The sequence below is a fragment of the Eumetopias jubatus genome, unplaced genomic scaffold (assembly GCF_037043125.1).
Source record: "Eumetopias jubatus isolate StellerSeaLion01/CBP00866 unplaced genomic scaffold, mEumJub1_p1.0 scaffold_9, whole genome shotgun sequence".
Taxonomy (NCBI): Eukaryota; Metazoa; Chordata; class Mammalia; order Carnivora; family Otariidae; genus Eumetopias; species Eumetopias jubatus.
In genome coordinates this window covers 78,620,748-78,640,624 of record NW_028274815.1, presented here as the reverse complement: position 1 = coordinate 78,640,624, position 19,877 = coordinate 78,620,748, and the positions used below count along the sequence as shown (strand labels likewise).

Below are 19,877 nucleotides of genomic sequence, written 5' to 3'. Positions count from 1 at the left end.
AGGTAGCTAGTAGCTATTATATTGGACAACACAGGCCTAGAAGTAGCCTACATAATTTGCTGATGACCCATATTTCCTTAGAACAGTCGTTACCAAAGGGATAGGATGGGATATATTTGTTTTTTCTTTTTTTAAAGAGCATGTTTAATATTGTTTTATATTTGGAAAACAGAAAAAGTTTTATAACATGGGATTTTAAGAAAGTAAAGCTTGATGAAAATCCTCTTAGCTGGTGAGACAAGGTTAAAAATTATTGCAAATGTATCTAAGAATATTGTTAATTTCCAAAGATCTTTGACTGTTGTGAAAAACCACAAAACTGTTTTAAACTGAATGCCTCTGTATCATTCCCATTTTTTTCCCACTAGGTTACCACCAAAGAACATGATTTTGGTCTAGGGGCTCCAGTTTCTGAAGCTGAAAAATACCAGAATAAACTCCAGCTAGAACAAGAAGTGAGAAATCAAGATAAATTCATCTCTGCACTAAAATTACAGGTTACATTTATTTCCCTGAAATAATTTGGGATGGGGTCCTATTTTAAAACAAGAAGATGGAGAATAAATACTAATTCAGTGTTCATAGGAATTTGATGGGTCTAGAATCATTCCATTTTTATCTTTATCATTTTGATACATGCAGATTCAGATATATATATGAGTGCAAACTATGTGGAAGTGTTACATCCAGTGTTATTAAGTACATAATCCAACTTAAGTACTTAATTTCAACCTTGTGAAATAGTGATGTGATTTCCATTTTACAGACATGGAAGCTGAAGTTCCAAGAGGTTATAGAATTATTTGACTAACATGTGACAGAGCTAGGTAGGATTTGTCTGAACTCCCAGGTTAGCTAGGATTTGAACCCAGTCCTCTGAACCCCAAGTTCGGTATTGTCTGTTTTCCTAGTGCCTGACCTGTGGTAAGGCTATAATTAAGGCTAGTAAAAGAAACTTCCTCTTTTAGTAAGACAGAGTAGACTTACTTTACCCTATTTGTCCCACTAAGGACAACTAAAAATGCTGAACATTTTGTTATAAAACAAACATAAGGACATTCTGGAAGGTGGGCAGAAGGAATACTGGCTAGGGATCTCAGCATACAATAAGTGACATGTTATTGAATTCACGGGTTTTCCTTTTGCTCCATGTATCTCAGAGAGTGCTAGAAAAACTGGCATCTAGAATGGATGCAGACAAAAAAAGGACTAGGAAGGGGGCAGCCTAGCAATGTAGACCACTTTTTTTTTCTGTCCGAGGTCTTTATAATTTATATACATTTTTAACTTGGAAACAATCTCAAACTTATCTAAAAGTTGCAATTACAGAACAAAGAATATCTCCACCCCCCCAATCCCAAACCATTTGAGAATAAGTTGCAGACCTGATGTCCTGACAACCCTAACATTTGAGTGGGTATTTCCTATAAATAAGAACATTCTCCTACAAGATCTCAGTAGTCTGGTAAAATTAAGAAATACGTTGCTGCCAGCTAATCCTCTGACCCCATTCAAGTTTTTGCCATTGTCCCATAATGTCCTCAATAACAAAAAGATCTAATCCAGCATCACATGTTGCATTTGGTTATTGTGTCCCTTTATCTTCTTCATTCAGGAACATTCTTCCTTGATTTTTATGACCACAACACTTTGAAGAATACAGGCCAATTATTTTGTAGAATGGCCATTGATTTGGGTTTGTTATGATTATCTTTATGTTATGAACCTTTGGCTGTGTGGAAGCCAGTCTTCAAATTGGCCCCACCTCCTTTACTCCCACTCTAATACAGTCTCCTTACACATGGTACCAGAATTGATCTCTGTGACCAAGAGCATAGAGCAGAAGTGATTAAGTTATAAAGTGATCTCTTGGATCACTTCCTCCATGGGAAGCAAGTTTCCACTTTGTGAGCAGCTCAGTGGATAGGCCCACTTGGAAAGGAACTGAAGCAGCCAGTAGCCAGTGAGAAACTGAGGCCTACCAACTATGTAGGGTAAGTTTGGAAGTGGATTCTCTAGCCCCACTTAAATCTTCCTGTGGTGACTGTCACCCTGACTGACTCCTTTCACCTAGTGAGAGACCTTAAACCAGAATCACCTAATTAAGCCACTCCCAGATCCCTGATCCCAGGAAACTGTGACATAATTGTTGGCTTAAGGTACAAAATGAATAACAGACAGGAATATCACAGAAGTGATGGTGGGTTCTTTTCATTGCATACTATCAAGTAGCACGCAATTTCAATTTGTCCCATTAGTAATGATCTGTATTTGGATCCCTTGGTTAAAGTGTTATTTTCTGGGCTTTTCCCTGGTGAAGTTACTCTTTTTTCTCTCTTATTTTTTAATTTTTAATTTTTTTAATTACAGTTGACACATAGTGTTACATTAGTTTCAGGTGTATAGCATAGTGATTGGACAACTCTATGCTCTGCTCACTACAAGTGTAGCTACCATCTGTCACCATACAGTGCTATTATAATACCATTGACTATATTCCCTCCGTTTTACCTTTCATCCTCATGACTTACTCATTCTGTAACTGGAAGCCTATACCTCTCACTCTCCTTCACCCATTTTCCCCATCTTCCTCCCCTCTGGCAACCATCATTTTGTTCTCTGTATTTATGGATCTGTTTCTAATGCAGACTATTTTTGGACAATAACTGCCTACTCAAACACCATGAAAAAAACTATAGCCCCACTCCTGCTGGCAAAATCTGAGGAAGAAGCCTAGACTTCCACCCTTGTCAGGCTGTGACAAGGAGTTCCAGCCAGACGTCATGGCCCACCCTCCAGGCTCCCACATCCCACCAAGCTGGTATCAAAGAGGCATGCTGGGGACCCTAGACTTTAGTGCCCACCAGGCAGTAAGAACCCCCCACAGCCGCCTAGTGTCAGCAAAGACCACATGAGGAGCCTAGATATCCACCCTCACCCAGAGCAACAGGTGTCCCCTTTCCTTTTTGTTGAGGTGGTTTCAGAGGGGACCTCATGCAGAGTCAGGACTTTTACCACCTCCTAGCAGTAACAAGTCCACCCACCCACAGTGGTGGTGGAGGACACATGGGAACAGTAACAGGGTGCCTGTATTTTTCCTTACTGTGGTGGTATCAGCAGAGGTCTGGTGGGGACCCTGAACTCCCATTCCTGCCTAGCAGTAACAAGGAAACCAGTCCTGCCCAGGTATCAACAGAGGCCTAGTAGAGAAATTGGACTTTCACCTACATTTAGCAATAAGAAGGTAGTGTCCCCCTTTATTAGCTGGAATTAAAGTCACAGGAAGTGTGACAAGAAACCTACTAAAACACAAGAGCAGATCTCAATGAAAAAATCACTTCTTATCTCAAAAATCAGGAATACTCAACCTTAATGAGAAAAGACAACCAAGAGATGCCAACACAGAGATGAATTAGAGATTATCTCACAAGGATTTTAAATCAATTATATAAATGCTTCAAGCAATTCTGACCATGTTTGAAACAAACACAAAGCTGGAAAATCTCATCAAAGAAATAAAAGGTATATAAAGAAGAACGAAGTGAAAATTTTGGAAGCAACCAAGATGTTCTTCAATAGGTGAATAGATAAATTGTGGTATATCTGTACAATAGAATATTATTCATTGATAAAAAGAAATGAGCTATCAACCACAAAAAGACATGAAGAAACATTGAAAGCAAATTGCTGGGTGAGAAAAACTAACCGAAAAGGTTACATACTCTCTGATTCCAATTATTTGACCTTCTGGAAAAGACAAAATAGAGACATTAGAAAGATCACTGATTGCCAGGGATTTGGAGGAAGGAAGGGTGGGAAGGGTGAATGGAGCACAGGTTTTTTAGGGCAGTGAAACTATTCTGTATGATACAGTAATGGTAGACACATGTCACTAAGCATTTGTCAAAACCCATAGAATGTACAACCCAAAGAGTAAACCCTGATATAAACTCTGGACTTTGGTTAATGTGTCAGTGCTCATAATTGTAGCATATACACCATACTAATACCAGATATAAATAAGATGGGAAACTGTGTTGGGTGGGGAGAAGGGGCTCTGTACTTCCTGATTAACTTTTCTGTAAGCCTAAAACGTTCTAAAAATAATAAAGTCTAGGGGCACTTTGGTGGCTCAGTCAGTTAAGCATCTGCTTTCAGCTCAGGTCATGATCCCAGGGACCTGGGACCTGCACATCTGGCTCCCTGCTCAGTGGGGAGTCTGCCTCTCCCTCTGCCCCTCCCCCTCGCTTGTGTGCATGTGCGTGCTCTCTCAAATAATTAAATAAAATCTTAAAAAAAATAAAGTATTTAAAAAATGCATAGGAGAAAATATTTCCAAATCATGTATCTGATAAAGGATTCATATCGAGAATATATAAAATACTTCACAACTCAACAATCAAAAAACAAAACAACCCAATTCAAAAGTGGGCAAAGGACTTGAATAGACATTTTTCCAAAGATATACAAATGGCAAGCACATGAAAAGATGGTCAACATCATCATCCATTGAGGAAATGCAAATCAAAACCACAATGAGGTATCATTTCATACCTATTAGTATGGCTATTATCAAAACAAAATAACAAGTGCAGGTGAGGTTGTGTAGCAACTGGAGCCATTGTGCATTGTTATGGGAATGTAAAATGGTGCAGCCATGGTGGAAAAAGTTTGGCAGTTCCTGTAAAAGTTAAATATAGAATTACCATATGATCCAGCTATTCCACTCCTAGATATATCCCCAAAAGATTAAAAAGTAGGAACTCAAATACTTGTACACTGATGTTCATAGCAGCATGATTTTCAGTGGCCAAAAGGTGGAAGCAACCTAGATGTCCATCAATAGATGCTTAACAAGGTGTGATGAGTACATACAATGGAATATTATTCAGTCTTAAAAAAAGACCGAAATTCTGATGCAAGACTGCAACATGGGTGAGACTTGAAAACATTATGCTAAGTGAAATAAGCCAGGCACAGAGGGACAAATATCTGATTCCACTTATATGTGGTACCTAGAATAGGCACATTCATACAGAGTTATTGTTTAGTGGGTACAGACTTCGGGATAATAAAAAAATTCTGGAAATGGCTGTGGGATGGATGGTTGCACAATATTGTGGATGTACTTAATGCCACCAAATTGCACACTTAAGAATGGTTAGAATGGTAAGTTTTATGTATGTTTTACCACAATGAAAAAATTTTTAAAAAATACAGTAACTGAAATTAAAAACTCCGTGTTCTCAAACAACAGGATGGAAAGGAGAGAGGAATGAATTGGTGAACATGAGAATAGAAAATAGAAATAACCTAATCTGAACAGAGAGAAAATGGATTGAAAAAGTGCAAAGAGAGGCTCAGGGACAGGTGGGACTATAACAAAAGGTTTAATACTTAGATCACTGGAGTCCCAGAAAGAAAGGTAAGAGAGGATGGGACTGAAAAAATATTCAGAGCAGTAATGGCTAAATATTCTCTAAATTTGGCAAAAGACTTAAGATGGATTAAAGAAGGTGAGTGATTCCTACCAGGAATCTCTCAAAGAAACCCATGCCAAGACACCTTGTATTCAAACTTATGAAAACTAAAGACAAAAAAAGTAATCCTGAAAGTAACAGTTCATTGGTTATAGGTGAACACCAATCAAATTAACAACAGATCTGAAAACATGGAGGTTGGAAGGAAGTAAACATTTTTTAAATGCTAGAAGAAAACCCAGTATTCTGTATTCAGTGAAAGTATCCTTCAGAAATGAATGGAAAATCAACACATTCTCAGATGAAGAAAACTAAGAGAATTGGTTGCCAGCATAACTGTCCTACAAGAATAGTTAAAGGAATTTCTCTAACTAGGAAGGAAGTGATAAAAGAATCTCAGAAGAGGGGCGCCTGGGTGGCTCAGTTGGTTAAACGACTGCCTTCAGCTCAGGTCATGATCCTGGAGTCCCAGGATCGAGCCCCACATCGGGCTCCCTGCTCAGCAGGGAGTCTGCTTCTCCCTCTGACCCTCCCCCCTCTTGTGTTCTCTCTCTCATTCTCTCTCTTTCTCAAATAAATAAAATCTTAAAAAAAAAAAGAATCTTGGAAGAATATTAAAGACAAGAATATGGCTAAAAGCAATACAATTTCCTTTTTTGTTTTCTAAATTATGTTTGTCAAGTGTAGTTCTCAATGGATGTAGATGAAATATTTAAGATAATTATTTTATTAGCAGATGAGGGTAAAAGGATATAAGGGGGTATAAGGGAAGTAAGTTTTCTACACTTCACTTGAATGGGTAAAATGTATGCTGTGCTAAGTTACAAATAAGTTACACTTTGAGCAACTACTAAAAAGCTATACAAAGAGATTTCTCAAAAACACTATAGATAAGTTAAAATGGAATTAAAAAAAGTTCAAGTAACCCACAGGAGGGCGGGAAAAACAAAACAGAGAAAACAAAACAACCAAAAAGAAGTCACACTTGAATATTTTTTTTACTGAAGTATAGTTGACTCACACTTGAATCTTAGTATAAAAGTCTAAATATACCAATTAAAAGACAGAAACTAGTAAACTGGATTTAAAAACCTGATCTAGCTTTATACTTTCTGTAAGAAATTCACTTCAAATATAATGATACATGTAGGCTGAAAGGTTGAAAGGCATACAAACCGGAAATGAAGAAATAAAACTGTCCCTGGTTGTAGATGTCATGATCTTCTACCTAGAAAATCTCATAAAATCTACAATACAAAACTAGAACTAGTAAACAAGTTCATCAAGATCACAATACAAGCCATACATATTCATTTTCTTTCTGTATATTAGCAATTAACGTGTGGAAATCAGAAATGCAATATCATTTACAATCACTCAAATAGGAAATGGAATCCTTAGATGTCAATCTAAAAAAGTAAGTATGAATTTATAATCTGAAAACTACAAAATGCTAATGAAAGAAATCAAAGAAGGTCTAAACAAATGGAGTGACATCATGTTCATGTATTGGAAGCCTCAACATAGTAAAGATGTCAGTTCTCTCCAAATCAGTACACATTTAATGCAATTCTCATCAAAACCCCAGCAAAAACAATTTTGAAAAGAATAAAAGTGGGAAGAGTCATTCTCTTTGATTTCAAAGCTTAATATATAACTACAGTAATTAAGACGGTTTGGTAGTACTAGAGGGATAGACACAGATCAATGATACAGAATAGAGAATCCAGAAATAGCCTTACACAAGTAAAGCCAAAAGGTTTTTGACAGAAGGAAAGATAGTCTTTTCAACAAATGGTGTTGAAACAATTGGATATCTTTCAGGGAAGAAAATTTAGACCTAAACCTCACACCTTACACAAAAAATTAATTAAAAATGGATCATAAATTTAAATGTAAAACGTAAAAACTATGGAACTTTTTTAGGGTAATATAGAAAATCTTCAGGACCTTGGGCTTGGTGGAGAGTTCTTAGATGTGACACCAAAAGCAGATTCATAAAAGAAAAATTGATCATTTGGACTTCATCAAAATTTAAATCTTCTGCTTTGTGAAAAACCCTTTTAACAGGATGAAAAAACAAGCTACAAACCATATTTCTACCAGAAGAATCATATGTAGGATACATGAAGAATTCTTTTTTTTTTTAAAGATTTTATCTATTTATTTGAGAGAGAGAATGAGATAGAGAGCATGAGAGGGGAGAGGGTCAGAGGGAGAAGCAGACTCCCTGCTGAGCAGGGAGCCCGATGCGGGACTCAATCCCAGGACTCCAGGATCATGACCTGAGCCGAAGGCAGTCGTTTAACCAGCTGAGCCACCCAGGCGCCCAGATACATGAAGAATTCTTAAAAGTCAGCAGTAAAAAGGAACAATCCAATTAGAAAATAAGCAAAAGATGTGAAGAGATATTTCATAGAAGGATATATGTTGATAAGCACATAAAAAGATGTTCATCCTTTCTAAATGTCAGGGAAATGCAAATTAAGACCAAGATGAAGTAACAATGTACACCTATAAGAACAGTTGAGATTAAAAATAGTGACAATGCCCAGTGCTGGCAAGGATGAGGAGAAACTGGATCACTCATACATTCCTGGTAGGAATGGAAATGGTACAACCACTCTGGAAAATAGTTCAGTTCTTTTTAAACTGAATATATATTTATCGTATAGCCTAGCAATTGCACTCCTGGGTATGCCAGAGAAATGAAAACTTATGTCCATTCAAATATTTGTATATGATTGTTCATAGCAGCTTTATTTGTCATAAGGACTGGAAACAACTACAATTTCCCTTAATCAGTAAATGACTAAACAAACTGGTAATCCATACCATGGAGTATTACTCAGCAACAAAAAAGAATGAACAATTGATCCATGTAACTTCAATAGATCTCAATGGCATTGTGCTGAGTGAAAAAGACGATGTCAAAAGATCACATACTATGATCTTTATCACATGATTTTATTTATATAACATTCTTGAAAAGACAAAATTATAGAGATTAGTGGTTGCTAAGAGTTAAGGATGGGGAAGGGAGAGGATGTGACTATAACGGGGTAACAGGAGGCCAATCCTTTGTGGTGATGGAATAATTCTGTATCTTACCAAGATGCTGACTACAGCAGTCTGTACATGGGATCACATTGTACCAATGTCAAATCTCTGAGTTTGATATTGTACTATAATTATTTAAGATGGAACTATTGGGGAAAGTGGGTTAAGGGCCCAGGAGATCCTTTTGTACTTCCTGTGACTCTTCGGTTATTTAAAAGTAAAAAGTTTTTTTTTAAAGCTACTTTTTGAGTACTTGTCATCTGCCAGAAATTTTACTTGAACTTTTATACCTGACTACAACCCTGCAAATTGTGGGTATTCTCTCCATTTAGCAGATGAAAGTCAAGAGGCTTCCATTTATTTTTTCTGAAGTCAGATGCATCTCTTAGGATCAAGAAAATATGGTAAATTGTCAGGATTAAGTAACTGGTAAAGAACTACAACAGGACTTGAACCTGTCAGCCTAATTCCAAAGCCTACATCCTTTCTACCACTTGAAACTGCCTCTTCTAAAGTACTTGTGGAATTTAGAAAAGTAGGGTTTGATGTTAGAGGTGAGGAGAGTGAGTGTTTAATTTATAATTTATTTGTTTTATTCATTCATTTAAAAATAATTAGAGCATTTTATGCTAGATATATAGTAAATGATACAGAATTAAGAGGTGTGTTAATACTGAAGTTAGAGACAATGCCTTTAAAGTTGCTTAGAATTTAGTGGAAGGCACAGGAAGGTAAACAAATAATATATGTTATAAAATACCAAAATTAAACTGTGTAAGAGGCTTTATGGGAGCACAGAGAGGAAAAGCATTTAACCTCTCCTGGTGCAGTGGAAAGTTAGCAAACATTTTTAGTGTGCTCTTACTGCTCAAAAGTGTGGCACTGTAGAAGCCATGAACAAAGATAAAAAGACATATAGATAGATAAATTGAAGTTTATGTGTGTTTATCCCACATCCTATAGTTTTAAAAAAGATACAAGTAATAAAAACAGCTTAGGTAATAAGAATAGGGGAAAATAAACTTAATGAAAGCATGGGACAAGAATAGCAGACAGGAGATAATTGCATACAGGTTCTGTGCTAGTTGCTAGAGGTGGGTTGCAGGTAGGCTTCAAAATTCCTTGAGGCCAGGGCAAAAAAGGAAATTTTAGTTAAACAATTCACCATATATCCTGACAATCATTTTCAATGGGTCTAATGTATTTTTTTTCCTTTGAAAGCATTTGGATATCTCTGTGATAGAAAAGTCCCTTTTCTTCATCATTTGATGGTTTGATAGTGGGCTGGGAAGGAAAGCTGTGGTCCTCCACATTAGTCAGCAAATACTTGATTGATTTGGTATTTAGCTTAGCCAAGTAAGTTATTGATAATGTTTAAAAGAACTTTTTTTTAAAGAGTTAACATATTTTGTTAATAATTAGAAATTTAATTCTGAAGAACATCTAATTGATATTAATTATTAAAATTAAGTAATTTCAAGACTGGCTGTGCTCCCCTGCTAGAACCTCCAAACAAGCTCTCAAGACTGGTTTCTTTTGTGCAGGTATAAATATTTGGCTATTTTTCTAATAGTTTTGGCTAAAAATCAATAGTGATTAAATTTATTAATTGTAAATTGTCTTGGAAGATGTAGCTATAAACCTTTACATTTTCATTTAATACATTTTTTTCAGATAGGTATTACATTCACATGGTACAAAATTCAGAAAGTGAAAAAAAATATATATAGTTAGGTCTCCTTCCAGGGAAGCAAACCTCCCTTCCTGATTCCAGTCACCTGCTTGTTCTCCTCAGAGGGAAGCAAAGGAAATATTTTAATATGTTTATTTTCTTTCTAATTATAACAGATTGAAGATCTCAAACAGACAAATCATGGCTTGGAAGAATATGTTAGGAAACTCTTGGATAGTAAGGAGGTGGTAAGCAGTCAAGTAGATGATTTAACCAGCCACAATGAGCATCTTTGTAAAGAATTGATTAAAATTGACCAACTAGCAGAGCAACTAGAAAAAGAGAAAAATTTTGTGGTGGATATCGCCGACAAAGAACTTGAAGAAGCAAAGGTATTATATTTACCACTGATAGAATTTTTTATTGAGTTATAACTGATATATAGCATTACATTAGCTCAAGGTGTACAACATAATGATTCAGTATTTCTATATATTGTGAAACGATCACTGCAGTAATTCTAATTAGGATTTTATTTCTACTTTAGGATTGGGATTTTAATTCTACTCTAAACATCATGCAATTATTAAATGCAATGGAAAAAGTGACATTCACATTTATATCATTTGACAGTTTTTTAGATTTGACATTAGATTTAAATGTCTATTCTAAGGATTAAATTGTATTGCACATTTTATTTCTTTTAAAACGTTGTGCTCAAAAACTTCCTAAGTAATATGTAGCCTAAGTAATATGGTAAAAACTTCAGGCAATAGGAATGTTCTGTAGATGTGGTCTCTCTCTCTCTCTCTCTCTCTCTCTCTCTCTCTCTCTCTCTCTCTCTCTCCCCACACACACACACACACACACGCAATGGAAGATTGCTCAACCATCAAACAGAATGAAATCTTGCCATTTGCAACAACATGGATGGAACTAGAGGGTATTATGCTAAGTGAAGTAAGTCAGTCAGAGAAAGACAAATATCATATGATTTCACTCATATGTGGAATTTAGGAAATAAAACAGATGAACATATGGGAAGGGGGAAAAAAGAGCAGAAAGTACACCATAAGGGATTCTTAATGATAGAGAACAAACTGAGGGTTGATGGAGGGAGGTGGGCGGGGGATGGGCTAAATGGATGATAGGTATTAAGGAGGGCACTTGTTATGATGAACACTGTGTTATACGTAAGTGATGAATCACTAAATTCTACTCCTGAAACCAATATTACACTATATGTTAACAAGAATTTAAATAAAAATTTTGAAGAAAAACAGGAATGTTCTATATATAGGACATTTTTCTCCCTTCCTAATTCATCTCTCTCCTGCAGAAATATCTACCAACAAATAGATAATACATATATTTCCATCCTTTTTTTCTGTTTTCACACACAGAATTTATTTCACACTTTAAAAAGATTTTTTAATCAAAGTTTTAAATTTCTGTGTAGTAAAATTTGTCAGTCTTTACTGACTTCTGAGTTTTGATTCTTTTATTTTTTTGAGGTTCTCCCCCTTTTTCAAGATTTGAGTAGACTTTATTTTTAGGGCAGTTTTGGGTTTATAGCAAAATTAAGCAGAAGGTATAGAGATTTCCGATATACCTCCTGTCCCTATATATGGACAATCTCCCTGTCAGCAACATGCCCCACCCAAGTGGTACCTTTGTTAAAATTGATGAACCTACATTGACTCATCGTTATCACCTAGAGCCCATAGTTTACATTAGGGTTCACACTTGGTATTATATATTCTAAGAGTTTGAAAAAATAGAATGAAATGTATCCACCATTATAGTATCATGCAGAATAATTTCACTGCCCTAAAAATCCTCTGTTCTCCACCTAGTTTTGATTTTTTTTTTTTTTTAGGAAGATCTTCTCACCTCAAGAACTACAAGAATATTTTCTACAGTTTCTTTTAATACTTTTAAATATTTTTTTAAGTTTTAATTCTTCTGGAATTTATTTTTGTTCTAGTATGAGGTATGGTTGGATAGTCCTTTCTTTAGTCAGTGATTTGAAATGCCATTTTAATGAACTACTAAATTCTCATATGTGCATGGATATGTCTCTGGATTGTTTGATTTCATGAATTCATGTGCTATTTTCTGTGCCACTATCACATTATTTTAATTAGTGTAGCTTTATGATATTTTGATAAACATTTTATTTCTTGATTGAGTTTTTAGTACTCTGCCATGAAATTTAGAAACTAGGAACATTAAAGTAAGAAACTTCACATATTATAAACTTTGACTTATAACTAAGCTATACTTGAAACTATGAGATACAAATGTTTGACATCTGAGGCCATTAAGGTTTAGGGTAATTTGTTACCTAGGAATAGAAAATAAAATAGTAAATACTCAAAACATTTTAATGTAATAAATGATAGAAGTTACATTATACCTTCACACAATTATAAAAATGAAGATAGTTTCATTTCTCATTATTGTCTAATGGCTTATAAGCAAGATACAGTGTATTTCAATGCCAAAATTAACCTCTTGAATTTTTTTAAAAGATTTTATTTATTTATCTGCCTGAGAGAGAGGGGGGAGAGAGAGAGTGAGAGTATAAGCAGGGTGAGTGGCAGGCAGAAGGAGAAGCAGGCTCTCCACTGAGCAAGGAGCCTGATATGGGACTTGATCCCAGAAACCCAGGATCATGACCTGAGCCGAAGGCAGACAGATGCTCAACCAACTGAGCCACCCAGGCATCCCTCAGCCTATTGAATTTTTAAATGATAATGTGTGAATGTGCTCCTTTGTCTTGATTTTATTAATCACCAGATTAGTAAATTGTCTGTAATAACATAGTTTCCTTAAGCTTATTGTTGTTCCATGTTATTTCTTAACCTTTTAATGTACTCTTGGTAGCACATAATAAAGCATATCATATGCTACTTTGGGTGCATATCCATGCACATATGAGGTACCCAAAGTAGCATATGATAAAACCCTTAAATGATTAGGCTGAGAACATAAGTGTTATTGAAGGCATTGTCTGTTAAAGTAATTTGAAATATAAGAGCCCAGTTAATAAACTGTAGGATGGTATTTGTTTAGATGCAGAAATTTTGCTTATTTAACTGGTGTAAAGGATAAATAAGCTTGAATTAGTGAAAAGACTGAGTAATGAAATACTGAAACATGTGAAGTTTCTTACTTTAATGTAAGGACACAGCTTTTTTTTTTTTTAAGATTATTTATTTTAGAGAGAGCGAGAGAAGACAGCACAAGTGGGAGGGGCAGAGGGAGAGGGAGAGAGAATCCCAAGCAGACTCTGCTCAGCATGGAGCCCAATTCAGGACTTGATCTCATGACTGAGATCACGGGACCTGAGCTGAAACCGAGTCCAACACCTGATAGCACCATCCAGGCGTCCCAGGACACAGTCTTCTTTAACAATGTTACCTGGAAGAGGCTCTGAGAGATTAGATAAGAATGACTTGTGAATTATTTTCCTTGTAATGGTTGCTACTAAAGTATTTGAAGGACATTTAAAAGTGGCTTGAATATTTTAAACATTTCTCAATAAGCTCTTCTGTTTGAACTGTTTCTTTAAGAATAGTTATCCTTCATTAACAGTTTAATGTTAAATTAAGTTCAGTCTTAATCATAAAAATTATCAAGATGCTTGGGTGGCTCATTTGGTTAAGTGTCTGCCTTCAGCTCAGATCATGATCACAGGGTCCTGGGATCGAGTCCTGCGTCGGGCTCCTTGCTCAGAGGGGAGCCTACTTCTCCCTCTGCCTGCCACTTCCCCTGCTTGTGCCCTCTTTCTGTCTCTGACAAATAAATAAATAAAATCTTTTAAAAAAATAACAAAAATTATCAAATTAAGGAACACTGGGTTAATGTTTTATTTTCTTTCTTGTTTTCTTCTTCAAATTAAAAATTATATTGCTTCCCAGTCTGGGAGGCCTAGTTGGCCAAATTCCGCTGAAGAGAGTGCCCAGTTTCGAAGTCATTAATTTTATTTTATTTTTTTTTAAGATTTTATTTATTTATTTGAGAGAGAGAGAATGAGAGATAGAGAGCATGAGAGGGAAGAGGGTCAGAGGGAGGAGCAGACTCCCTGCCGAGCAGGGAGCCCGATGTGGGACTCGATCCCGGGACTCCGGGATCATGACCTGAGCCGAAGGCAGTCGCTTAACCAACTGAGCCACCCAGGTGCCCTCGAAGTCATTAATTTTAAAGGATTGTTTGAATCTGTGTTAGAGAGTGAGTACTCTGTCAGGGTGAATCCTCTGCTATCAAAAAGAGAATTTAAGGAATAGGAAAGATTTAAAATAAAATAGCTAGGATTTACCTAAACCTAAAAATATTAAACCCACAGATGGAAATTCTGCCTAGCTCAGAAAAGAGGGTTTCTAAGAAATAGATATCACATATGATGTGGAATGTTTGGTATATCTGAGAATTGGAAAGCTAGAGTAGAGATAGCATTCCTGATGCAGGAAAGACATTGGATAGTAAATAAAGATGGGTACTGAAATGAAATCACCAACCTCAGTAAGTGAGTGTTACAGGTAGAATGGGGATTAGAAAGATACATGACCAGTGTTGGGGATATGAACACCAATGCATGTTGTCATCATCCTTATGTCACTGGGTGTATAGTTTAGGTATCCAATTACTGGGGAGAGATTCTTTGTTTGATTTGTGGGGTGAGCCTTGAAACAGAGAATTTCTGATTCGAGAGTTGAGAAAGAATGTTTGTATTCCTGTACTCTTTGGGGTTATGCTCTAGAGAGGTAGAGCTGAGGTTGTCTGTTTGTCTGGAATTGAGATAGATAATATTAAATTTATTTGGAAGAGTTTAGTTTTAGTCATATTTTTAAAGGTCAACAGAATCACTTCTTCCATCATTTATGACATTAAAATGTTTTGAATATTTACTATTTTATTTTCTATTACTGTGTAACAGATTACTCCTAAATCTTAATGGCCTCAGATGACAAACATTTGTATCTCATAGTTTTGAGTATAGCTTAGTTAGCTGGGTAGTTTTGGTTCATGGTTTTTCAGGAATGTGTAATCAAGATGATGGCCAGTCTGTAGTCATGGCTTGACTGGTACTGGAGGGTTTGCTTTTAGATAACATACTCAGATGACTGTTGGCTTTTGGCGGGAAGCTTTAGTTCCTTGACAGGTGCACCTCCCCCTAAGGTTGTTTGATAGATTTATGTCAGCTTGCTTCCCCCTGAGCCAGTCATCCAAGAGAGACAGAAAGGAGGAATCTGCAATGCCTGTTATGATTCAGTCTCAAAAGTTACAGACCATCACATCCTGTTCATTAGAAGTGAGTTACTAAGTATAAGCCACACTTAAGGGGAAGGAAATTAAGCTCCATCATTTGAAGTAAGTAATATCAAAATTTATGGACGTATTTTATTTTTTAAAGATTTTATTTATTTATTTGACAGAGAGAGGGAACACAAGCAGGGGGAGTGGGAGAGGGAGAAGCAGACTTCCCACAGAGCAGGGAGCCCGATGTGGGGCTCGATCCCAGGACCCTGGGATCATGACCTGAGCCGAAGGCAGACGCTTAACAACTGAGCCACCCAGGCACCTCAAAATTTATAGATGTATTTAAAAACCACCAGAATTATATGCCTCCTTTTATCTTCTCATTTTCAGTTTTTTTAAATCATTTATATCTTAATAATACAGTGTTTTCCAGCTAATTGAACATAAATTTTTGAAATAAGCAACATTGCAATTTTACTATTATTAGTTTCTTCATACAGTTTATATTTTAATTAACATAAGGCCTATTCTTGGACTGGATCTTTGGTAGCTCTTGTCATTGTTACATTGGTATGTGATTCATCAATCAAAAATATTTCAAAATTTACCATGTGAAAGATAAAGTGTAAAGGCTATTTTAAGTTCTTCCTCCCCGCCCATGCTTATTCCCCCGCTTGCTCCCCTGCTTTTTTTCTGTAGTACTTTCCAACTACTTTTCCCTACGCACGCTCTATTCCAGCCACACTAACTCCTTACTATTCCTCGGAATTTAGCTGACCTTCTTTTGCCTTAGGGCATTTATTTGCTTTTGCTGTATCTTCTGCCTGGAATGTTCTTCCAGATTTTTATATGTTGACCCACCCCTTTCTCTTTGCTCCAGGTCTCCTTTCTTTCTTTTTTTTTTTTTTAAAGATTTTATTTATTTGAGAGAGAGAATGAGATAGAGCATGAGAGGGGAGAGGTTCAGGGGGAGAAGCAGACTCCCCACTGAGCGGGGAGCCCTATGTGGGACTCGATCCTGGGACTCCAGGATCATGACCTGAGCTGAAGGCAGTCGCTCAACCAACTGAGCCACCCAGGCACCCCTCCAGGTCTCCTTTCAATGAGGACTTATTTGATAACCCTATTTAAATTCCAACCTATTCCTTCATAAACACTCCCTTAACTCTGCTCTTTTTTTCCCCTGACTATATAATTTATTTATTAGGTTTATTTTTTTTATTGTCTGCCCAGCTGGAATGTAAGGTCTCCAGAGGCAGGGATCTTTGTTTATTTTTTCACTTTTTTATCTCAATTGCCTAGAACAGATGTGAATGAATGCTCATTATGTATTTTTTGAATAAGACTGACTCTCTGATATATATTTTACCTCTTTTGTTTTTCTCTTTTCTACTAGAATATAAGTTCCATGAGGGCAGAGGTTTTCTTTTTTTTTAATTTAAATTTAATTAATTAACATATAGTGTATTAGTTTCAGAGGTAGAGTTCAGTGATTCATCAGTTTTATATAACACCCAGTGCTCATTACATCATGTGCCCTCCTTAATGCCCATCATCCTGTTACCCCATCCCCCCTACCCCCCCTCCCCTCCAGCAACCCTCAGTTTGTTTCCTATGGTTAAGAGTCTCTTATGGTTTTTCTCCCTCTCTGATCACATCTTGTTTTATTTTTCCCTCCCTTCCTCTATGTTCCTCTGTTTTGTTTCTTAAATTCTACACATGAGTGAAATCAAAAGACAGTTGTCTTTCTCTGATTGACTTATTTGACTTAGCATAATACTCTCTAGTTCCATCCATGTAGTTGCAAATGGTTAAGATTTCAATTTTTTGATGGCTGAGTAATATTCCATTGTGTATATATACCACTCCATTCATCTGTTGTTGGACATCTGGGCTCTTTCCATAATTTGGCTATTGTGGACATTGCTGCTATAAACATTGGGGTGCATGTGGAAAGCAGAGATTTTTGTCTATTTTATTCCCTGCTATCCCCAGCATATAACACAAAGTGCATAGTAGGTCCTCATTAATTGTTTGTCAGATGAATGAAAACACTGGGTTAGCATCTTTTCATTTGGGCTAGTTATAATTTTGTTTTTCAGAGTGGAATCAGCATTATGTTTTTTATGTCTGTAAAAGTAATACATGTTTATCATAAAAATTTCAGTTCTTATATAAGAGTATAATGAAGAAAATCACACCTTGCTGTAATTAGACATAGTCTTATTTCCTCACTTTACATATTACTGGTTATGTTCCATCTGTATCTAGGATATGTGTGTATAAATTTCCTTTTTACAACAACGCGTCAGACAAAATTTTTGGCAGTGTGTTTTTATACCTAATTTAATGTGGGCACCTTTATACATAATTTAATACAGATCCATTTCTTTTTGGTGTCTACATAATAGTATAAATTAAAGCATTGGAAATTGTCCAAAACTGTATAAGCTTATCCAAACTATATGTAAGTTTTGTTTCATACCATTGCTCCTTAATCTTTCGTAGACTACAAAAAAATATGACTGACAGAGAAATCTTAGAAAGAATTTGGGTCTAAAGAACAAATGAGGAGCAATAATTCCAGAAAAGTCAAATTTAAAATATAGCAAGAAACAGTTTAGAATAATGAGGGGAAGGTTTATGAATTGAGAAATAAATTTATTAAACTAATATGCCAATTTATAGCATAGATTATATCAAATAGATCTTTGCATGAAAACATAGTCACTGTCCTCTAGAAACATCAGTCTAGTCATATACTAACTATATGACTACAGGTAGTTATACTATAAGACTGGGTATGTTCAACATCCTAAAACTGATACAAAAAGTATTTTATGGGTTTGATTGAACTAAACTATTAAAAGAGTTCAGAGAAGAAAGCAATCACTCTGACTTTGGTGATTTGGGAAGACTTTTACTCATTCTTTTATCTCTTCCCTATTACCATCTTCAGAATTATAATTGGTATTAACATTTTGTTGCAATTTGTAGGCAGTCATTTGGTAAAATATAACCAATTACTATTTAATAACAAACTTGGGTTAATGGAAAGGGAACTGCTATATTTCATCCTATGTTCTTTTACCATCCACAGGTAGGTGAACAGAAAGGGTAGATTATCTTTTCTTTTGTAAATTATTCACTGCATGGTTTTATTTTTAAGTGGCTTCCCTTTTTAAATTTTTAATATAATTTTTTTTCATCATGGTAAGTGTACTCTTTAATCCATTTCACCCACCCCCCATTCTGGTAGCTATCAATTTGTTCTCTATGGTTAAGAGTCTGTTTCTTCGTTTGTCTCTCTTTTTTTTTTTTTTCCCCTTTGCTCATTTGTTTTGTTTCTTAAATTCCACATATGAGTGAGATCATATGGTATTTGTCTTTCTCTGAATTTTTCACTTAGCATCATACTTTCTAGTTCTATCCATGTTGTTGCAAATGGCAAAACTTCATTCTTTTTATGGCTGAATAATATTCCATTGCGTGTGTGTGTGTGTGTGTGTGTGTGTGTGTGTGTGTGTGTGTGTATGTATATATAACCACATCTTTATCCATTCATTTATCGATGGACACTTGGGCTGTTTCCATAATTTGGCTGTTGTAAATAATGCTGCAATAAACATAGGGGTGCATGTATCCCTTTGAATTAGTGTTTTTGTATTTTTGGGGTAAATACCCAGTAGTGCGATTATTGGATCGTAAGGTAATTCTAATTTTTTGGGAACCTCCGTACTGTTTTCCACAGTGTCTCCATCAGTTTGCATTCCCACCAACAGTGCATAAAGGTTCCTTTTGCTCCACATTCTCGCCAACACATGTTGTTTCAAGTGGCTTCCTTTTTTGATGTTCTCTTTTTAGTTAAATCTGTTTAAATATTTTTAATCTAAATAACAGTTTTTCTGGCTTATTTTTCAGATTGAACTCATTTGCCAGCAAAATAATATAATAGTATTGGAAGATACAATAAAAAGGCTTAGATCTGTAAGTACATTTTTTATAAATGTAGAGGAATCATTTTTATTCTCTTAGACTACAAAAAAATGGTATATGTGTTTTAGCTGTCATGCATTTGTGAACAATAAAATATGTCTGTTTTCTAAAGTCAGCACTCTGCTTTGGTGCACAGGGGCACTTCCCATCTGTAAGAGCATTGTTGTTCTCACTGCATTTCATCATTACGCCTTTCTTTCCTAGAGGTGGAGAGAACTTTGGTTGGTTTTATTAGTGCTCTTAGTGTTACTTGATTTAAAATGATGACTGTGAGTAATTTAATTCTCAAAACATAAGATGCATTTGTTTACACATTAACTTTTATCCCTCTTAGTAATAAATATTAAATGTTGTAAGTTAATTCTGAGTAATGAGTTTTCTTTTTCTAACAATGTGAAATGAAA

At 35.7% G+C, this 19,877-nt stretch overlaps 1 protein-coding gene across 1 annotated transcript in view; it reads left to right on the top strand.

The window, feature by feature from the left end:
• Positions 1–19,877, top strand: part of TSGA10 (testis specific 10) — a 135,337-nt gene that overhangs the window by 13,726 nt on the left and 101,734 nt on the right. Inside the window, exons 2-4 of the mRNA XM_028104067.2 lie at positions 369–497; positions 10,389–10,604; positions 19,399–19,464. Coding sequence (XP_027959868.1) covers positions 369–497; positions 10,389–10,604; positions 19,399–19,464 — 411 coding nt within the window. The remainder of the gene's footprint in view (positions 1–368; positions 498–10,388; positions 10,605–19,398; positions 19,465–19,877) is intronic.